At 40.8% G+C, this 20,578-nt stretch overlaps 1 protein-coding gene and 1 long non-coding RNA gene across 2 annotated transcripts; both read right to left on the bottom strand.

Moving 5' to 3' along the window:
• Window positions 1-1,687: 1,687 nt before the first annotated feature.
• Window positions 1,688-6,418, bottom strand: LOC128806933 (uncharacterized). Its single transcript, XR_008436982.1, has 6 exons — window positions 6,237-6,418; window positions 5,729-5,836; window positions 5,213-5,326; window positions 4,790-4,903; window positions 3,854-4,046; window positions 1,688-3,000 (listed from the first exon to the last, which is right to left on the bottom strand). It is a non-coding gene; the product is annotated as an uncharacterized LOC128806933 (long non-coding RNA).
• A 511-nt stretch (window positions 6,419-6,929) lies between these two features.
• Window positions 6,930-20,364, bottom strand: LOC128806852 (uncharacterized). The gene is made up of 14 exons (XM_053976685.1): window positions 20,344-20,364; window positions 20,057-20,262; window positions 18,433-18,549; window positions 17,113-17,217; window positions 16,621-16,752; window positions 15,698-15,847; window positions 15,025-15,162; window positions 14,300-14,416; window positions 13,792-13,899; window positions 10,369-10,485; window positions 9,050-9,154; window positions 8,558-8,689; window positions 7,633-7,782; window positions 6,930-7,098 (listed from the first exon to the last, which is right to left on the bottom strand). The coding sequence occupies exons 1-14, from the start codon at window positions 20,362-20,364 to the stop codon at window positions 6,930-6,932; spliced, it is 1,767 nt and encodes a 588-aa protein (XP_053832660.1).
• Between the last annotated feature and the right edge of the window lie 214 nt (window positions 20,365-20,578).

Below are 20,578 nucleotides of genomic sequence, written 5' to 3'. Positions count from 1 at the left end.
TTCTGAGCACACAATAACAGACAGTGTTTGGTTTTGATTTTTTAAAATAAAGATACACTCCAGCCTTGCTGTGCATGAAGGGGTTTACTTTGAAAATTCCATTCCTGTTGCCTGGCCTTACTGTGTTAAATTTTGTACAAACTCACACATCTTCTGTGTGGCATCTGCACGAACATCCACATTCCTGCAGAAAAGTCTGCTCTGCTGGCACCTCTTCTTTCCCATACATTGCTATGGAAAACAGAACTGTGTTCTTGAACCAAGGTCATGCTTGAAATACAGCAGAGATTCAAAACATGCACAAACTCCCCTCCCTTCAGCCTGGCTTTGACAAGCTAGACCAGTATGTTTACCTGAACACACCCAAGCAAGGCAAACAGAGGACAGCTACAGTCTGGAAGCCACACTGTACTTTTAGCACAACACTATCTACAAATTAAATTCAGTTTATCCAGCAGAACTATCTGCTGGGACATAGCTCAGGGATTACAGCTGCACAGCATCTTTCTGTCCTTGTCAGCAACTAAAGTCCTTCAGAAAAGCAGTTTCACGCCATGGTGGGAATTTAAGGGGAGGAAATATCCTCAGATGTGACCTCAAAGGAGTTTTAGAAACAAAATAAAGTACACCCAACCTGTGGCATTTCAGAACTGGCTGTGAAGGATGGTTTCCACAAGCACAGATAATGTATCATCCATAAGGAAATTCTCCCAGTGGAAGCATGCCAACAGAAGATACTTGTCATTTCTAGAGAGAAATTGAAACCTGTCTGCTGAAGTTCAGGGTATGTTTTGGTTTAATTATAAACTGAGAACAGATTTATGCAGGGATTTAATTAAGTTGAGTAAAATTAAAGGAAAAACTGGGGGTGGAGTGCCAGACTTCTGCTTCACTTACCTCAGTTGCAAACTGTGGCAGACGGCCTTGGGTAGGTAAACAAGTGCGTGGACAGGCAGCATTCCAGTTTTGACTGCTCTATTTAGACTAATGAGGTTACTAATTAGAACACAGGATGATTCTACATCCAGTGGCAGCACTACATGACATTACTTTAGCAGACCTCAAACTTCATCTGCTGTTTCATTCCCTCCCTTGTGCTACCATAGCTTGTTCAAGCATCCAGAATCTGGATTGGGCAATAAATCTGCCCAAAATTCAACTGCCACAGGCAGATTAGTTATGCTATGTCTAGTCTAATACCTTCAACCAAGAAATACAAAGATCTTTTCAGGATTGCTGAATTGCAAAATCCTATGGATGTGTCCCTAAATCCATTGCAGGCCCTGTCCATGATAGGCAAAAGCTTAAGGGCTCTTAATTCTCATAAAACACTTAAGATGAGTTAAGTAGTTCTCAACAGCCTATTACTCTCACCTAGCAGTTCCACTTTCTCCAGCAGGATCCATTTCCACGGCAGAATGGGTGCTGGGACTTCAGCTGCTCCCTCCCACTGAGTTACAATGCATTAAAACTGAGGGGCTGGACAAAACCAGAATTGTAAACTGCCTTCAAGAGTCTAATTTTAATCTTTGAAGACTCCTCTTTTCCCCTTTTAGCAAGGACTAAAAATCCAAAATCACTACCCAAACCAAGCAAACACGCTAAAACAAACAAGAAAGAACTACTGAACCCAGATACTCCTTTTATAATCAAACTGACAACACAACTGCAAAAACAGACTAACAAGGATTTTTAAAGTTCAGGTCTTTAATTCTTCTGCATAAAGGCAAATTGCCAAAATGTAACACATTCCCTTTATTTACAAGCATCATAAATCACAAGGAAACATGCACATTGGAACAACAAGGTTCTAAGTATTACCTCTTGGAAAAGTGCTGTACAGATGTGTCCCTTGTACACATAATGCTCCGTGCTCTGTGGTGTGTGACTGATACACCCTTGTGTAGGGAAAAATGCCTGAGCATGCCTAGAAATAACATTTTGGGAGGGAGAGTAGTTTTTGAGGAAGCAGCTTACTTCAAAATCAGCAGCACAATGGGCTCTTGGCCCTGGGTACTGTCAGCCCCATAGCAAGGGAAAGTAAAACCAAACTCCAGCAGAAACAACTCCCAGCTCTGGCAGCCACTGGTATCCCAGTACATGCTACACAAGAATTGTAAAAGTCTTGTAACTGGCACATGAATTTAGTCCAAACCACTGTAGCCACAGCTCTCACTTCAAACTTCTGCACACAGTGCTAGCAGAATAAAAAAAAGGAGAGAGCCTGTCCTAACACCATCACAACCCTTAGCCTGGACAAGAGCAGTTCCACACCTGCAAATACTGCTGTATTTCATCCCCAATAGTTGTAGGAACAAGAGGCACTGAATGCATCCTCTCCTACTCTTTAACTGTAGACTGGCTCTTTGGGTCAGGCTGCAACACACATAAAAGCAAAATCCAGGTATTTAAGCTGTGCTTCTGTTCTAACACAACCCCTTCAAGAAAAGGGGTTTTGATAAACAATATACCTTTCCTTTCTCTTCTCTCACCTGGCTTACACAAATGCCACCTTAATACATCTCAGAGAACAATAAATAGGCCAAATGGGCGATCACCCAATCCAAAAGTTATGAACAGCTTGTCTTTAATGACAGGCTGAAGGCTTTAATGACAGGAGGAAGGCTGAAATTATCTACATTCTTTTGAAGCAGTTCTTCAGGCTGGATGTCCCATTCTGGTCCAGTGGAGCAGAGGAGGTTCCTTGGTTGGAAGGCTTGGATTTCAGTCTGACTTGACACTGGACCAATTCACTGGTAAAACATCAGCACACCCCGAGGAACAAGACCTCCAGAGGGAATGGCAGGATCCATCACCTGAAGCAGCCTTTGAAAAATAATGCACATGTCACCTGCCAATGCAGGCACAGCAGAAACGTCCTCACAAAAGCTTCAAGGAACATCCATTGTCATTGCAGCACAGACTTCACAAAATCTGGAGTTTTACACTTGAGGCACAGCTTGCAGAAAACAATCTATCCTTATAAAGATCTGGAGAAACCTAAACAAAAAAGCAGGTAACAGCATTTTATAAACATGCTATATCCAGGCATTAACAACAAAACATTTTCCTCTTTAAGCTGTAGTGTTACAGTAGTAGTAAATGGAAGAGAGCACTGCATATGGTGAGCTTATAGCACAGCATAAAGGAGAAACTCATACTGTCCATACTAAAGAAAGTATTACAGCTAGTATGAACATTTTGAGAACATAAATTACTGAAAAAATACAGTACTAGATACCCTACATTCCTAAAGTATTTGTCAGAGAGAAAGGGAAGCAGCTGAGCCTATTTTTACCAACCCCTTGCATCATTTTCATCTAAATGTCATTGTTAATTCATAAAACACACTTTAATCTCGATTCTAATTAACAAATTTCTGACATATCTTAAGTATCCTATTGACTAAGGTTTTTCCCTAGAAATCAACCAGATAATTTCTGTCTTATACAGGAATAAATGTGAATGTTTCTTTAAGCAAAAGGGAAGGTAGTGTGGAATTCTATAATGTAAACCACTATCTGGCTTTCAAGCAAGATTAAACTTCCACAGACAAAGTTCCTGACACTTGAGAATTAGAGCTCATCACACCTAAAAGCCAAGGTTAAAGGCAATGTTTCTCTAAATACTGATCTTTCCCTCCCAGAAAACCAAAGCAAAGGTACTCACTTTATATATTCTACATCTAACACAGCCCTTTTTTCAATCACAACATTTGATTACAAACCCACTGAATATACACACTCCTTAATACAGCCTTATTTACAACAAAGACCACTGCAAAAAAAGCTAAATATCAACTATGTGGAAACCAGAAAGGCTCTTAACTGTGATGCAGAGATGCTTCTTTTACCTGAATAATTTCACCTTATGTTGATTGCACGTATGCTGACTGCAAATCTCTTCCTCTCTCTGTGCAGATCCTACATGACAGCACCAGTTTTCCAAGACTTGATCTGCTGATCTCAAACTACATCCCTATTCTTCAAGTCTTTTTCTGTCACAGGAGAAATTGCTTCTTCAATACTTCTATATACAAAGAGAGACTAGATATTTCCAAATACTGAATTAGCACTTTAGAAAAGTGAAAGCATGTTAAATCTTATTCATGCTCAAAGAATTTAAAATAAAAATCAATAAAGTCAAAATAAAAATGTCATCAGCATAATTTAAAAGCTCTAGCTGCCTTTTCCTCACATTGCTATAATCCAAAATCTAAGTGTAAAACTAATTTTGGCAATATTCTTAATGTGTTCTATAAGGCAAAATTTTCAAAGATCACTGATTAACAGACATTTATATCCTAGTCCATGTTTAATAGCCTGCATCAAATATAGATCAAAGACAAATTCATTACACAAAGACTAACTTCTAATAAAATCTGTTTAACCCAGATTACCACCCATCCTATTAATGCATCGCAGGAATCTACAGTCCAAGAGAAAATTTTCACTAAAATCTACTGCTGCAAATGCCAAGTTGTTACTTCATCACAAAAATATTAAGAGACAGAAAAAGGTGCTATTGAAATACTTAAAAAATTGACATTTGTCATTTGAGAGATGAAAAAACATTTTCTGGCTGAGAGGTAACAATTTCAATTTAGCAAATTGAAGCATTAGGTCTTTTAATTAAGGTGCTTTATTAAATGCAAGAGGATGAGATAAAACACTAATAAAACAAAAGAAAAAATGATCTGCCTGAACTGAACAATTGCATTCTGTAGAATGATACTGTGGATGGGCGACTGAAACAGAACAGATCAAGTAAGCAGTCAGCACAAACTCACCTTGGTATTTAGATTTTTTTCCTCAGTACTGTATCTTCAGAATTTGCATTTTCCCATCCTCTGTCAGGGTATTCTGACTGATGTCTATCTAATAAACTACTACAAAGTTTAAGCCTACAAATAAAGAAACCAAAAACCAAAGACTAAGTGACTTTATTATGGCAACTGTAAATACTAAATACAGCTACAATCCATTTACATTAACACAGACTATAACATGAAAACATAAGGCTGGAATTTACCACACATATAAATATTGATCAAGACATCCCTAAGCTTATTTAGCTTATTTATTAAGCTAAATAAAACATAAAATCAAATGTTTATAATAAATGCTTGAAGTACAGCAAGAAAGCAACTAAGCAACTAAAATAATATGCAAAAATGCCTCTCAAACCCCAACTGATGAGCTGCCTTTGATACCTCTCCAGCCTGAGGTCTGTATCTCTGCAAGTCTTGCTGTCAGGCAGAAAGAAGCTGGATTTCTTCTGTTTTGGATTGTTCCATCCTGAAGAACAACTGGGTGGAATCGAGTCACTGCATAAAAAGAAACAACTATCAGGGTCGTCACTACAAAACAACATAATCTCTAGGGAGACAGATAGAGGAAGCTTCCAGCTCTTAGGCTGAGCAAGTGAGAGGCAAACTTCCAATTCTTTCCACAAGACAGAGCATGAAAGAGACTCATCATTTTCCAGCATTACCTAGGTTGGCAGAGTCAGCAGAAAGCAACAGATGGAGAGTCAGACTGGAAAAAGCCAAATAAACTCAAAGAACAGAAATAACAACCAAACAAACCACATGCTGGAGGAAATGTAAGAAGGCAAAAAAACCGTAGTAGTAACCAGTGAAGGAAAAGATGAAAAAAAGAAAAGGAAAGGACACCTTTACAGCATAAGCAACAAACAGAAATAACAACATAATCACTAGGGTATTTACCTTGTTATTTCTATACTTTGTTGTACTGTCATTACTTCATCTTTTTCACCAAAGGCTTCCCACTCTGAGCACTTTGAAAAAGCGTCCTGATGTCCTGAGTCAGTAAGGCTGGAAAGAAAATGAAAATGTCTAAATCCATGCACTGTGGTAACACAGTTCCTCTTAATTTTTCAGAAGGGGGCTAAGCAGAGAGAAGAAACCATACCTGCATAAACATTTTTACTAAGGTTAGTGTGAAATACCTACTAAACTGTCAAAATCTTTAGTGTTGCCTAAATCTATACTCAAAATACAACCTGTGCTGTGTCTTCTGACACTTTGCAACAGAGCACTGTAAATATTTGCTCTCATACAGCACAATTCTTCTGACATGATTTCCCATCCTCATTAAATTGCACACATTTAGATAAAATTCAAGCTAATAACAAAGGGAGGGGAAAATACCAGTATTGTTCCAAAAATCAGTTCATAGTATCAATGAATTCCCACATGGAGAATCATTTCATACCTTTCCAGTGTGTGGTACATCTGCAGATAATGGTTTTTGCTCTCTGAAACCACAGAGGAGTCAGAATTGTTTCTTCTTCTGCGTTTCCATACTGGAGAAGAATTGGGAGAACAGGAACTACAAAAACAGATTTTACACACGTAACACTTTTTATCTATGTTTAAATGTTTATCAGCGTTCTGCTAAATAACAGCATATGCTGCTGAGGAAGTTTTCTTTTGTGATGTGATTCTTCAGTCACACACAGGAACATGGAACAAATGGCTCACAGTTTAGAAGCAAAACCATTTTGAGCTTCACCCACATCCCCCCAGGACAAGATATTCCACTCAATAGGGAAATGCATGTCACAGTCAGCCTCCCCGCTGTGCTGCAGACAGGCACAACGCTATGAAGGATGGGACTCCTGCTTCTGAAAAAGCTCCCCTACTTTCAGAACATTCTAGCAGTGCTTAAAGGAGCCTCAGTACACTGCTGTGTAAACTGAGAAGCTGAATAAACACTGCATTTCCTTCTGTTAAATCATGTAATTCAGCAATGCTGGCATTTTTTCCATATTCTGTGCTCTGTACCACGGAGGGATTGCATTCAACAGCAAAAGTGTCAAACTCCACAGCTGAGTATTAACTGCCCTTCCACACTAAACCTTTCCTACAAAAACCTGACAGCACTGACATGTACTGAATTATTTCCCTAAGCTAAGCACAGAAGTTTGCTCTCATACCTCTCAGGTGTGTAGGCAGTCTGTCTGCATTCATCTCCACACTCATTTCTTGTCTGCTTTTCATCAAACACAAAGGAGCCAGGAACATCCTCATCTTTGCACAACCATTCCTGAGAACTACCTGAAGTTTCGGTACTACTAAACACAGAACAAAAAAAAAAAAAGAGCTTTAAAAAACTATCCATCTGGCTTACTGCTCCAAACAGAAAACTGTTCAGCTGCAGTAAGAATTAACAGTTCATCTGACACCCAAATGGTATAAAAAGTGCAACTTCTACCACAGGTCAATTACAACACAGGTAAAACTATTTACACAGTGCAGTAACACAGCTAAGAGAATTCCATTCTCTCTTCTCCTCCAAATTAACTCTCCCTTTCTAGAAAAGTAATGTTACCTTGTGCCCACCAGTGTACATACAAAGGGGAAGGGAATGTACTACTGCAGGCTGACCAAATGCCTTTCTCCCCATAACACCTGACTGCAGATTAACTTAGACTAAATAACTGCAATACCTTGAAGACTAACAGAATTCCAATGGAAAACAATGCATTCAAGAAGACTCCCATTGTTAAGTCTGATCTTTTTTTCCCCCAGTCAGGAATGCTCTAAAGGAACTACAGAGCCCTCCTTCAATTCCTTAAGGCCTGACTTAATTCACCCATGTAACATACACGGGCTGCAGATCCCAGGTTTCTTCAGCAGGAGGATCCCAGGCATGCAGTGCTATCTTCCACAGCTTGATCTGCTGGTCCCAGGACCTACGGCTGTACTTCTTAAACTTGTTGGGAGTTGTAGGGTGAACTCCTGGAAGTCGCTGGCTCCTGGAAACACACAGTGACATTTGTTATTTCAGAGCATAAGGAGTGCTTCCCTTAATAAGAATCCCCAGTCCATCAGGTCACACAAGCATCAGTGGTCTAATAAATAAAACATTCGTATTTTTAAACACTTACTGAAATGTGCCTATTATAAGATGTTACCAAAAATAAATCCCAAAAGCAACAACCAACCATAATGTGCCGAGTCAGACTGGAGGCTCATCCTGTCCAGCACTCTGACAGCTGCCAAAAGCAGAGCCCTGCTGCCCATGAACAAAGATGAAACAGAAGCATAACTCACACTGCTTCAATATTATCCTAACCTCCAGCTCCTTCTACTTTACTTTTCCTCAGTCAAGTGCAGCTTCTTTTATTTGGTATTGTACTCAGTCTGTCAAGGATGGAGTTACCTTCCTCCCCAGCAGTCCCTGTAGTGCTGTGTTTTCCACTACTTGCTAAAACAGTGCTGATAAACACACTGGCTTTTGGGCATTACTGAACAGTGCTTGCACAGCTTCAAGGCCGCCTCCTTTCCCCACCCACAGACACTAAGCTGAGAGTGAACACTAAGCTGAGAGGGAAAAGTGCTGCGACAGCTGACTCCAATTACCCAGAGATATCACACATGTCACACTCAGCAGTAAAAACCACAGGAAGAATTTCAGGAGAACTAAGGTTGTGTGCTATTCTACACACACACACACACACACCCACACCCCCACAAACACCAGGAACAACTGAGAATTCATCTGGAAATCTCCAACACAGGGCAACTTACTTTGGAACTTCTTTAATATATCTGTCATATGCAAGGGTATTCTTGCCAAAATTGATCTGTTTTTGTCTTCTCCTCAGGACCACCTCATCAGTTTCCCTTTCAGCTGGATTGGTAGAGTTGCTTGAAACAGAACTTGAAAATAAAAATAAAAATTAAGTTGAAAAGAACCTTAATAGCTAAGAAGTTCCATAAGCACATATTCTAGAACTGCCCAGTATTCTTAATGACAGACAGTGAGCACAACTCTTCCCTCACTAGTTCAGAGAAATGAAAGCTGTGCCAATCAAATCTCAATCTCAAATAATCACACAGGGAGCTTTTGAGATACAGCTTTTCAATGCTACTCCCTCCTTCAGGTTTCCTTCAGGCCTGATATGAAACAGCCTGCCTGTGGTTTCAAATCTTCATTACTGCACATGAACGAGTCACAGATCATCACATGGTTGTTGCTAAAACAAATGCAACAATAAGCAGTAATTGTTCAATACCTACTTTGTCATTTTTTTATGTGATGCTCTCATTGTCTTGCCTTCTTCAGTTCTACCCTCCCAGCTGGGGCAACTGGAAAGAGGCCTGGAATGTTCTGATGCTGTAGAGCTAGAAAAGAATGAGAATTCAACAGGAATGTTTGCTGCTGGTAACACATTTAACCAACAGAAATATCAATCAGAGACAAAACCAGCTCCACAACACTAAAACCATGGGCATGTTCCCTCTCTGTTTCTGTTCTTAGTCACCTTCAGCCTGCCCTCTTCTGTCAATTTTAATGCCTCAACGTTTAACTAGCCATGTAAGTAATCCAGAAGTATTTAGCTGATAGTCTTACTTTCCCTAAATGGTTGCACATCAACAGATGAAATTACCATGCAAGCTGACAATGCCACTTTAACACACGACAAAGATTCCACATTGAATAGGAACAAATCCACTCAGCAAAGAAAAACACAAAACACTGCTGGCACATCCAGTAAAGTCTCACACTCATGCCCTACTCTTAGTATTTTTTATGACCACATCAAAGACATAGAAAACACTCCTGAATACAAGGCCTTTCCTAAGCTCTTCAAACGTTCATTCATTAATGAAGCAATATTAAACATGCCATCAAAAATTAAAATCACCTTCATACACTGGAATATTCAGAAATGTACCAATTGCATTAAAAAATATTTTCATGTACCCTTAGTAAAACATTTCCTCTTACATTCTGTTCAGTTTTCTGCACATATCTCAGCACCCACCATGTTTCGCCCTTGCTATCAGACTGTAAGTCTCAACCACATCCTCCATCTCGGGTGTTTAGTCTAGAATATCCAAAAGCCAAGCAAAATATTCATAGAATTACCTAAGGATAAAATTCTATCTCATCTCAAATTGTCCTCAGGAATGGACTACAGGGAAAAAATAGGTGCTCACTAAAAACTGCAGTACAGCTGAATACACCACATGGAATGTGAAGAGACAAAGATGGTCTGCCCACATTTACACATAAAGATGCATAAGCAAAGTATGACAGCAACAGCAAATGGGAGTTTTATACTAATATTGAAGACTTCAGCAATAAAGGGCTTAAACTACTGCTTCCCTACATAGCCCTTCTCCCTTTCATTTGAATACTCGCTAATACTGTGGCACGTATTTCAATGAGACAAACTGGATGGTCTTCTTTAGGCATGATGAATGCCTGAAGAACTCTGTGCTACTCTATGAGAAGAAAACACCCAACTTAAACATGTCCAAGTTTTTCTTGGAGTCCTAAAGAAGTGCACAGCAAAGTGGAGATCTAAGAAAAATTTACACTTAGTCCTTACCACTCCAGCCAGTGGTCAGAATGGCCACATTGATATTCTTCAACCACCAGAGAATCGGAATCATTGCAGCTTCTATGGTCCTGCTCTTGATGCCAGCAGTGTGGATGTTGCACAGAACTAGAAAAGAAGAATTCTCATCTGAAATCAAGTCACTGGTAGTCACTGAACATGGCCTATCAAAATCAAAGATGGACCATTTGATTTGGCATGTGGATATGTCATTCATACCAACTTACGCAGGCAACACACACTTAACAAAAGTGTTAGTGCAACTGCTGAGAATATATCTTCGACTAATGCAATTAAGACATCAAAAATTTTAAATAAACACTTAATATTTTGATAACCAAAACATACTCTTTTTGCAAACAAAACGGTGGGGAAGAAAAACCTAATTGAGCACTGCCACCAGCATTTATGGACTTGTGGACATGATCAATGTTCTGTCAGCAGTGCATTATTTGACATTTATTTACGGACCCATCCAGTAGTAAACTCACAGAAAAGGCAAGTCCCAAAACTACACTTCAACACAATGGCTAGGGAGAAGTAGGTCAAATGTTTATGTGGAAACACTTTTACACAGGAAATTCTTGACCAGAAGCAGCTGTGGAGCCCCCACAAGGAGGCCTGGGACAGGGAGCTGCTCACGGCACACTGGTGGCTCAGCCAGGGATTGCTTAAGGGTTGAGCTCTCTACATTCTCCTCCTCGGTTCTGGCGGCTTTGACTTTTTAAATGACAGCTTACTAAAGAAAACACAACCATAGCATCCACCAACACCAGACCTGGCTTCTGGGCTAAGGAGGGCAGCTGCAGATCCACTGCCACCCCTGCCCGAGAGAAACATCTGGCACTGCAGCCTCTGCGCTGCAAATACACGGTGCTTCTGTATGTGTGAGTTATAAATAATAAATACAGTTATTGGCTCTTGCATTTATTTATTAACTTTTGCTTTGCAAGTTATTATTGATCACAAAAGTCCTGCTATAGTACGATTTGTAATTACTGCTTTTGATATAGTATAATCTGTCAGTTTATATATGCACTGTATAGCTTTTATGAAAGTAGTGTAATATATACTATTTTAGACCATGTCATAAATGGACTGTGAAATGCTGAAGTGATTTTTCATGTAACTAACTTAGAAAATGGTGTAAAATAATTAGGTCATTTTCCACATTTGGGGACTATCTTATCTAAAAGACAAGATAACAGAAACAGAAATCAGAGCACCAAAAGAAGGAAGAATTTATTAAAACTCATTATCATGCAGTGAAAATACAACAGGATGGAACCACGAGAAGAAATAACATACATTAGTTTAATCTACAAGATGAAGACAAGGCAAAGGTTAAAACCGAGCAAAAGAACATCTAAACTCGAAACAATATATGAATACGTATAAACTCCTATGAATATGCATGTACCACCTGTAATGTAACAGAATATAGAGAACATGGTTTAAGTTAAAGGTGTGCTTTTGGCAAATAGCCAAGTACCCCAGCGCTGGATTTTATCCCTTTTATGGCTTAATAAATTTTTATACAAATTTTAAATAGTGAGCTGTGTTACTCACACAATTAGATAAAAGTTTTATATAGGACATACTATTGCTACATGCCAGTGCTTCCTTGAAAAACAAATTTTTAGTCATTGCCCTTGCTGATTTCATGACATCCAGTGTCACCCCTTCCCATCTGGTAGTTGTGAAAAGTATTTGGAGGCTTTTTTTCCCCTGAGGTTCTTATAGAGATTTCACACACACCTTCTTCCATTTATGCATTCAGGCTGTAGCAGGAAAATCCATCCAAGGAGGAGTTACCATGTACACCTTCAGGAGAACTTAAGCCCTATTTGTATTTATTCCCATGTTCTCAGGTAAGACACTGCATACAGATAAGCCAGACTAAAGTTTTACCTGGTAAAAATAACTTGAAAATTAAAAACAGAAGTCTTACAAAGAATTGACTATTTTTATTTAGTTCTTCAGAGGGTTTTGAGATTAAATGCCTGTATTCATTAAGCCTTTTCCCTAAGGGCCATCCAAATAATACTGTTCATTTTAAAAAGGCAAGCTATCTAGCAAAAAACCCAAAATGAGAAATCCTGCAGTATGTCTTCGGAAGAAAATATCTTGTAATCCATGTAAGAGCTTGAGTATTTATATCTCAACTCCTTAAACAGCTCAAAGTCCACAAACATTTCTTGAAAAATGGCACTGAGAACCTCAGTCTTACTGAGGTTTGTCCAGAATGGAAAGGTGCTTAGCTGCAGTCTAGCAAGTCTTACAATACCAGAGAAAGATTTGAGATGGAAGGGACCTTAAAGATCACCCAGTTCCAACCCTCTGCCAAGGGAAGGGACACCTTCCACTAGAACTGGCTGCTCAAAGTCCTGTTCAATCCCTTTAGCACTTCCAAGAATGGGGCAGCCACAACTTCTCTGGTCAATTTGGTCCAGTTTACAGAGACACAATAAAAATACTCATACTGAAGAGATCCCATGATAACTTGGTATCTTGGTTTCAAGCTACACCAAACCTCATAGTAAAAAAACTGTACTCAAATAATGGATTAAAAATATCTTCTGCTTGGAAAAAAATGTCTTTTTGGGTTGACAAATTATGTTAACCTAAAAAAACAACAGGTAACATATTTTCCCAATATGCTCTGAAACATTACAAACTTTGGAAATAAATAATATAGCCATGACCTATGTTTTGAGAAAGACCTGTTGAGTTGCAGCATGATGGGAAATTTAGGCAATACATGATACACTCATATGAGGCATTTGTACTGACACAGTCCACCCACAGACTGTCTTTAGTTAAATGACATCATATTTATATAAAAAACATCAGATTACTAACATTGCCCACCTATATAAGTGCTGTGCAAAAGCATACACATAGCTGGAAATGGAAAACTAAATCAATATAAGTGATTTACACACAATAATAAAAAAGAAAATTCTTTCAGCGAATATTTTAGTCACTTGCATCACTTAGGTTTTTTTTTATTTAATTTTTTGTTCTTTTGCTCGTTTGTTGTCACTACAAAACAACTTAATCTCTAGGGAGACAGATAGAGGAAGCTTCCAGCTCTTAGGCTGAGCAAGTGAGAGGCAAACTTCCAATTCTTTCCACAAGACAGAGCATGAAAGGGACTCATCATTTTCCAGCATTACCTGGGATGGCAGAGGCAGCAGAAAGCAACAGATGGAGAGTCAGACTGGAAAAAGCCAAATAAACTCAAAGAACAGAAATAACAACCAAACAAACCACGTGCTGGAGGAAATGTAAGAAGGCAAAAAAAATGTAGTAGTAACCAGTGAAGGAAAAGATGAAAAAAAGAAAAGGAAAGGACACCTTTACAGCATAAGCAACAAACAGAAATAACAATATAATCACTAGGGTATTTACCTTGTTATTTCTATACTTTGTTGTACTGTCATTACTTCATCTTTTTCACCAAAGGCTTCCCACTCTGAGCACTTTGAAAAAGCGTCCTGATGTCCTGAGTCAGTAAGGCTGGAAAGAAAATGAAAATGTCTGAATCCATGCACTGTGGTAACACAGTTCCTCTTAATTTTTCAGAAGGGAGCTAAGCAGAGAGAAGAAACCATACCTGCATAAACATTTTTACTAAGGTTAGTGTGAAATACCTACTAAACTGTCAAAATCTTTAGTGTTGCCTAAATCTATACTCAAAATACAACCTGTGCTGTGTCTTCTGACACTTTGCAACAGAGCACTGTAAATATTTGCTCTCATACAGCACAATTATTCTGACATGATTTCCCATCCTCATTAAATTGCACACATTTAGATAAAATTCAAGCTAATAACAAAGGGAGGGGAAAATACCAGTATTGTTCCAAAAATCAGTTCATAGTATCAATGAATTCCCACATGGAGAATCATTTCATACCTTTCCAGTGTGTGGTACATCTGCAGATAATGGTTTTTGCTCTCTGAAACCACAGAGGAGTCAGAATTGTTTCTTCTTCTGCGTTTCCATACTGGAGAAGAATTGGGAGAACAGGAACTACAAAAACAGATTTTACACACGTAACACTTTTTATCTATGTTTAAATGTTTATCAGCGTTCTGCTAAATAACAGCATATGCTGCTGAGGAAGTTTTCTTTTGTGGTGTGATTCTTCAGTCACACACAGGAACATGGAACAAATGGCTCACAGTTTAGAAGCAAAACCATTTTGAGCTTCACCCACATCCCCCCAGGACAAGATATTCCACTCAATAGGGAAATGCATGTCACAGTCAGCCTCCCCGCTGTGCTGCAGACAGGCACAACGCTATGAAGGATGGGGACTCCTGCTTCTGAAAAAGCTCCCCTACTTTCAGAACATTCTAGCAGTGCTTAAAGGAGCCTCAGTACACTGCTGTGTAAACTGAGAAGCTGAATAAACACTGCATTTCCTTCTGTTAAATCATGTAATTCAGCAATGCTGGCATTTTTTCCATATTCTGTGCTCTGTACCACGGAGGGATTGCATTCAACAGCAAAAGTGTCAAACTCCACAGCTGAGTATTAACTGCCCTTCCACACTAAACCTTTCCTACAAAAACCTGACAGCACTGACATGTACTGAATTATTTCCCTAAGCTAAGCACAGAAGTTTGCTCTCATACCTCTCAGGTGTGTGGGCAGTCTGTCTGCATTCATCTCCACACTCATTTCTTGTCTGCTTTTCATCAAACACAAAGGAGCCAGGAACATCCTCATCTTTGCACAACCATTCCTGAGAACTACCTGAAGTTTCGGTACTACTAAACACAGAACAAAAAAAAAAAAAAGAGCTTTAAAAAACTATCCATCTGGCTTACTGCTCCAAACAGAAAACTGTTCAGCTGCAGTAAGAATTAACAGTTCATCTGACACCCAAATGGTATAAAAAGTGCAACTTCTACCACAGGTCAATTACAACACAGGTAAAACTATTTACACAGTGCAGTAACACAGCTAAGAGAATTCCATTCTCTCTTCTCCTCCAAATTAACTCTCCCTTTCTAGAAAAGTAATGTTACCTTGTGCCCACCAGTGTACATACAAAGGGGAAGGGAATGTACTACTGCAGGCTGACCAAATGCCTTTCTCCCCATAACACCTGACTGCAGATTAACTTAGACTAAATAACTGCAATACCTTGAAGACTAACAGAATTCCAATGGAAAACAATGCATTCAAGAAGACTCCCATTGTTAAGTCTGATCTTTTTTTCCCCCAGTCAGGAATGCTCTAAAGGAACTACAGAGCCCTCCTTCAATTCCTTAAGGCCTGACTTAATTCACCCATGTAACATACACGGGCTGCAGATCCCAGGTTTCTTCAGCAGGAGGATCCCAGGCATGCAGTGCTATCTTCCACAGCTTGATCTGCTGGTCCCAGGACCTACGGCTGTACTTCTTAAACTTGTTGGGAGTTGTAGGGTGAACTCCTGGAAGTCGCTGGCTCCTGGAAACACACAGTGACATTTGTTATTTCAGAGCATAAGGAGTGCTTCCCTTAATAAGAATCCCCAGTCCATCAGGTCACACAAGCATCAGTGGTCTAATAAATAAAACATTCGTACTTTTAAACACTTACTGAAATGTGCCTATTATAAGATGTTACCAAAAATAAATCCCAAAAGCAACAACCAACCATAATGTGCCGAGTCAGACTGGAGGCTCATCCTGTCCAGCACTCTGACAGCTGCCAAAAGCAGAGCCCTGCTGCCCATGAACAAAGATGAAACAGAAGCATAACTCACACTGCTTCAATATTATCCTAACCTCCAGCTCCTTCTACTTTACTTTTCCTCAGTCAAGTGCAGCTTCTTTTATTTGGTATTGTACTCAGTCTGTCAAGGATGGAGTTACCTTCCTCCCCAGCAGTCCCTGTAGTGCTGTGTTTTCCACTACTTGCTAAAACAGTGCTGATAAACACACTGGCTTTTGGGCATTACTGAACAGTGCTTGCACAGCTTCAAGGCCGCCTCCTTTCCCCACCCACAGACACTAAGCTGAGAGTGAACACTAAGCTGAGAGGGAAAAGTGCTGCGACAGCTGACTCCAATTACCCAGAGATATCACACATGTCACACTCAGCAGTAAAAACCACAGGAAGAATTTCAGGAGAACTAAGGTTGTGTGCTATTCTACACACACACCCCCACACACACACCCCCACAAACACCAGGAACAACTGAGAATTCATCTGGAAATCTCCAACACAGGGCAACTTACTTTGGAACTTCTTTAATATATCTGTCATATGCAAGGGTATTCTTGCCAAAATTGATCTGTTTTTGTCTTCTCCTCAGGACCACCTCATCAGTTTCCCTTTCAGCTGGATTGGTAGAGTTGCTTGAAACAGAACTTGAAAATAAAAATAAAAATTAAGTTGAAAAGAACCTTAATAGCTAAGAAGTTCCATAAGCACATATTCTAGAACTGCCCAGTATTCTTAATGACAGACAGTGAGCACAACTCTTCCCTCACTAGTTCAGAGAAATGAAAGCTGTGCTAATCAAATCTCAATCTCAAATAATCACACAGGGAGCTTTTGAGATACAGCTTTTCAATGCTACTCCCTCCTTCAGGTTTCCTTCAGGCCTGATATGAAACAGCCTGCCTGTGGTTTCAAATCTTCATTACTGCACATGAACGAGTCACAGATCATCACATGGTTGTTGCTAAAACAAATGCAATAATAAGCAGTAATAGTTCAATACCTACTTTGTCATTTTTTTATGTGATGCTCTCATTGTCTTGCCTTCTTCAGTTCTACCCTCCCAGCTGGGGCAACTGGAAAGAGGCCTGGAATGTTCTGATGCTGTAGAGCTAGAAAAGAATGAGAATTCAACAGGAATGTTTGCTGCTGGTAACACATTTAACCAACAGAAACATCAATCAGAGACAAAACCAGCTCCACAACACTAAAACCATGGGCATGTTCCCTCTCTGTTTCTGTTCTTAGTCACCTTCAGCCTGCCCTCTTCTGTCAATTTTAATGCCTCAACGTTTAACTAGCCATGTAAGTAATCCAGAAGTATTTAGCTGATAGTCTTACTTTCCCTAAATGGTTGCACATCAACAGATGAAATTACCATGCAAGCTGACAATGCCACTTTAACACACGACAAAGATTCCACATTGAATAGGAACAAATCCATTCAGCAAAGAAAAACACAAAACACTGCTGGCACATCCAGTAAAGTCTCACACTCATGCCCTACTCCTTAGTATTTTTTATGACCACATCAAAGACATAGAAAACACTCCTGAATACAAGGCCTTTCCTAAGCTCTTCAAACGTTCATTCATTAATGAAGCAATATTAAACATGCCATCAAAAATTAAAATCACCTTCATACACTGGAATATTCAGAAATGTACCAATTGCATTAAAAAATATTTTCATGTACCCTTAGTAAAACATTTCCTCTTACATTCTGTTCAGTTTTCTGCACATATCTCAGCACCCACCATGTTTCGCCCTTGCTATCAGACTGTAAGTCTCAACCACATCCTCCATCTCGGGTGTTTAGTCTAGAATATCCAAAAGCCAAGCAAAATATTCATAGAATTACCTAAGGATAAAATTCTATCTCATCTCAAATTGTCCTCAGGAATGGACTACAGGGAAATAATAGGTGCTCACTAAAAACTGCAGTACAGCTGAATATACCACATGGAGTGTGAAGAGACAAAGATGGTCTGCCCACATTTACACATAAAGATGCATAAGCAAAGTATGAAAGTAACAGCAAATGGGAGTTTTATACTAATATTGAAGACTTCAGCAATAAAGGGCTTAAACTACTGCTTCCCTACATAGCCCTTCTCCCTTTCATTTGAATACTCGCTAATACTGTGGCACGTATTTCAATGAGACAAACTGGATGGTCTTCTTTAGGCATGATGAATGCCTGAAGAACTCTGTGCTACTCTATGAGAAGAAAACACCCAACCTAAACATGTCCAAGTTTTTCTTGGAGTCCTAAAGAAGTGCACAGCAAAGTGGAGATCTAAGAAAAATTTACACTTAGTCCTTACCACTCCAGCCAGTGGTCAGAATGGCCACATTGATATTCTTCAACCACCAGAGAATCGGAATCATTGCAGCTTCTATGGTCCTGCTCTTGATGCCAGCAGTGTGGATGTTGCACAGAACTAGAAAAGAAGAATTCTCATCTGAAATCAAGTCACTGGTAGTCACTGAACATGGCCTATCAAAATCAAAGATGGACCATTTGATTTGGCATGTGGATATGTCATTCATACCAACTTACGCAGGCAACACACACTTAACAAAAGTGTTAGTGCAACTGCTGAGAATATATCTTCAACTAATGCAATTAAGACATCAAAAATTTTAAATAAACACTTAATATTTTGATAACCAAAAACATACTCTTTTTGCAAACAAAACGGTGGGGAAGAAAAACCTAATTGAGCACTGCCACCAGCATTTATGGACTTGTGGACATGATCAGTGTTCTGTCAGCAGTGCATTATTTGACATTTATTTACTGACCCATCCAGTAGTAAACTCACAGAAAAGGCAAGTCCCGAAACTACACTTCAACACAATTCTAGGGAGAAGTAGGTCAAATGTTTATGTGGAAACACTTTTACACAGGAAATTCTTGACCAGAAGCAGCTGTGGAGCCCCCACAAGGAGGCCTGGGACAGGGAGCTGCTCACGGCACACTGGTGGCTCAGCCAGGGATTGCTTAAGGGTTGAGCTCTCTACATTCGCCTCCTCGGTTCTGGCGGCTTTGACTTTTTAAATGACAGCTTACTAAAGAAAACACAACCATAGCATCCACCAACACCAGACCTGGCTTCTGGGCTAAGGAGGGCAGCGACAGATCCACTGCCACCCCTGCCCGAGAGAACCAGCTGGCACTGCAGCCTCTGTTACATGTTTTCGTGTGTGTGAGTAACAGCAAACACACTGCTGTGTACGGGCCAGGTCTCTGCCCTTAGCTCAATAAGGGAGAAGAAAGCATTTTTGATGTTTTACTCTTGTCTTAACCGCCCATGTTTTCTTTCCTTTCCTCCTCCACCCTGCCTGGCTTTGGGAGTTTCGTGCTCCCAGACGGCTCCAAGTTACCAACACCACACGGCACAAACAGCACAAACAGCTTCCTCGGAATCACAGACCCAGACAAATGGTCCGCTTCCAAACCCGCTCAGTTATCGCTAAGGCAATGAACGATCAAAACCTTTCCCTAACCACCCTAAACAATTACTCGGTTTAACGACTTGAAAGAAAACAACTTTTAAACCAGCTTAGGTGCACTACAACACGTGCCGTAAGTAGGACACTGTTTGTAAGGGGAAATGATAACCAAATATTATGTCTTTTAGAAGCTTTCCAGTATTTACTTTGCACTGCCCGCCCACTCCAGCCTGATACCAAGCCCCAGTGCTCCCAGCCGGGCTGGGGCATCTCGCCGAGCCCACACGCCCTGTCCGGATCTGCTAGTCCCTCACCCGCCACCGACAGAGGAGGCCGAAGGAGCCCCCGCACGGGGGGCGAGGCCGCAGGAGAAGGGGCCGTTTGCCGGAGGACCATGGTGCACAGCCGGCACCTGCCTCCGGAGCCGTCCCGGGACGGGCAGCGCCGCACCCCTGCCCGCCCCGCTCCCCGTCCCCCCGCGGCCGCTCCCACCTGCGCGGCCCGTCCGGCTCCGCCGCTCCCGGGCGGCGCGGCCCGCCGGACATGGCTGAGGCGGGCGGCTGCCCGGCCGAACACGGCCCCGGCCCGGCCCGGCCGCGGCGGCAGCGCAGGCGCGGCCCGTCCTCCCGCGGGGAGCGCAGGCGCGGCCCGGAGAGCCCGGGCAGGCTCTGCTGTTGAGGGAGCGCTGCTTCGTCTGGCTGGAGGGGAGAAAAGCGTTCTGCGCCTCTGTGAGAGCCCGGGCGCAGCTTCCTTCACACCGAGGGCACCATTGCCCTCACGCCATCTCCGTTCGCCTGCATTCCCCGGCCCACTCTCAAATGCAGGGAAAACCCAGCTCCCACATCACGGTGTTACCTCACGCAATAGCCAAGAGTTCGTTTTGGGACAAGTAATTTTTCTCCTAGACCTAGTGACGGCTTGGTGGCCACCAGAGTATACACGCTACAGGAATGTGTCCCACATTTCATACCATTAATGGAATCATAGAACAGTTTGGCTTGAAAAGGACCTTAA

Source organism: Vidua macroura, chromosome 4, assembly GCF_024509145.1.
Source record: "Vidua macroura isolate BioBank_ID:100142 chromosome 4, ASM2450914v1, whole genome shotgun sequence".
Classification (NCBI taxonomy): Eukaryota; Metazoa; Chordata; class Aves; order Passeriformes; family Viduidae; genus Vidua; species Vidua macroura.
The sequence above is the reverse complement of the archived record's forward strand: the minus strand, read 5'-3'. Positions and strand labels throughout refer to the sequence as shown.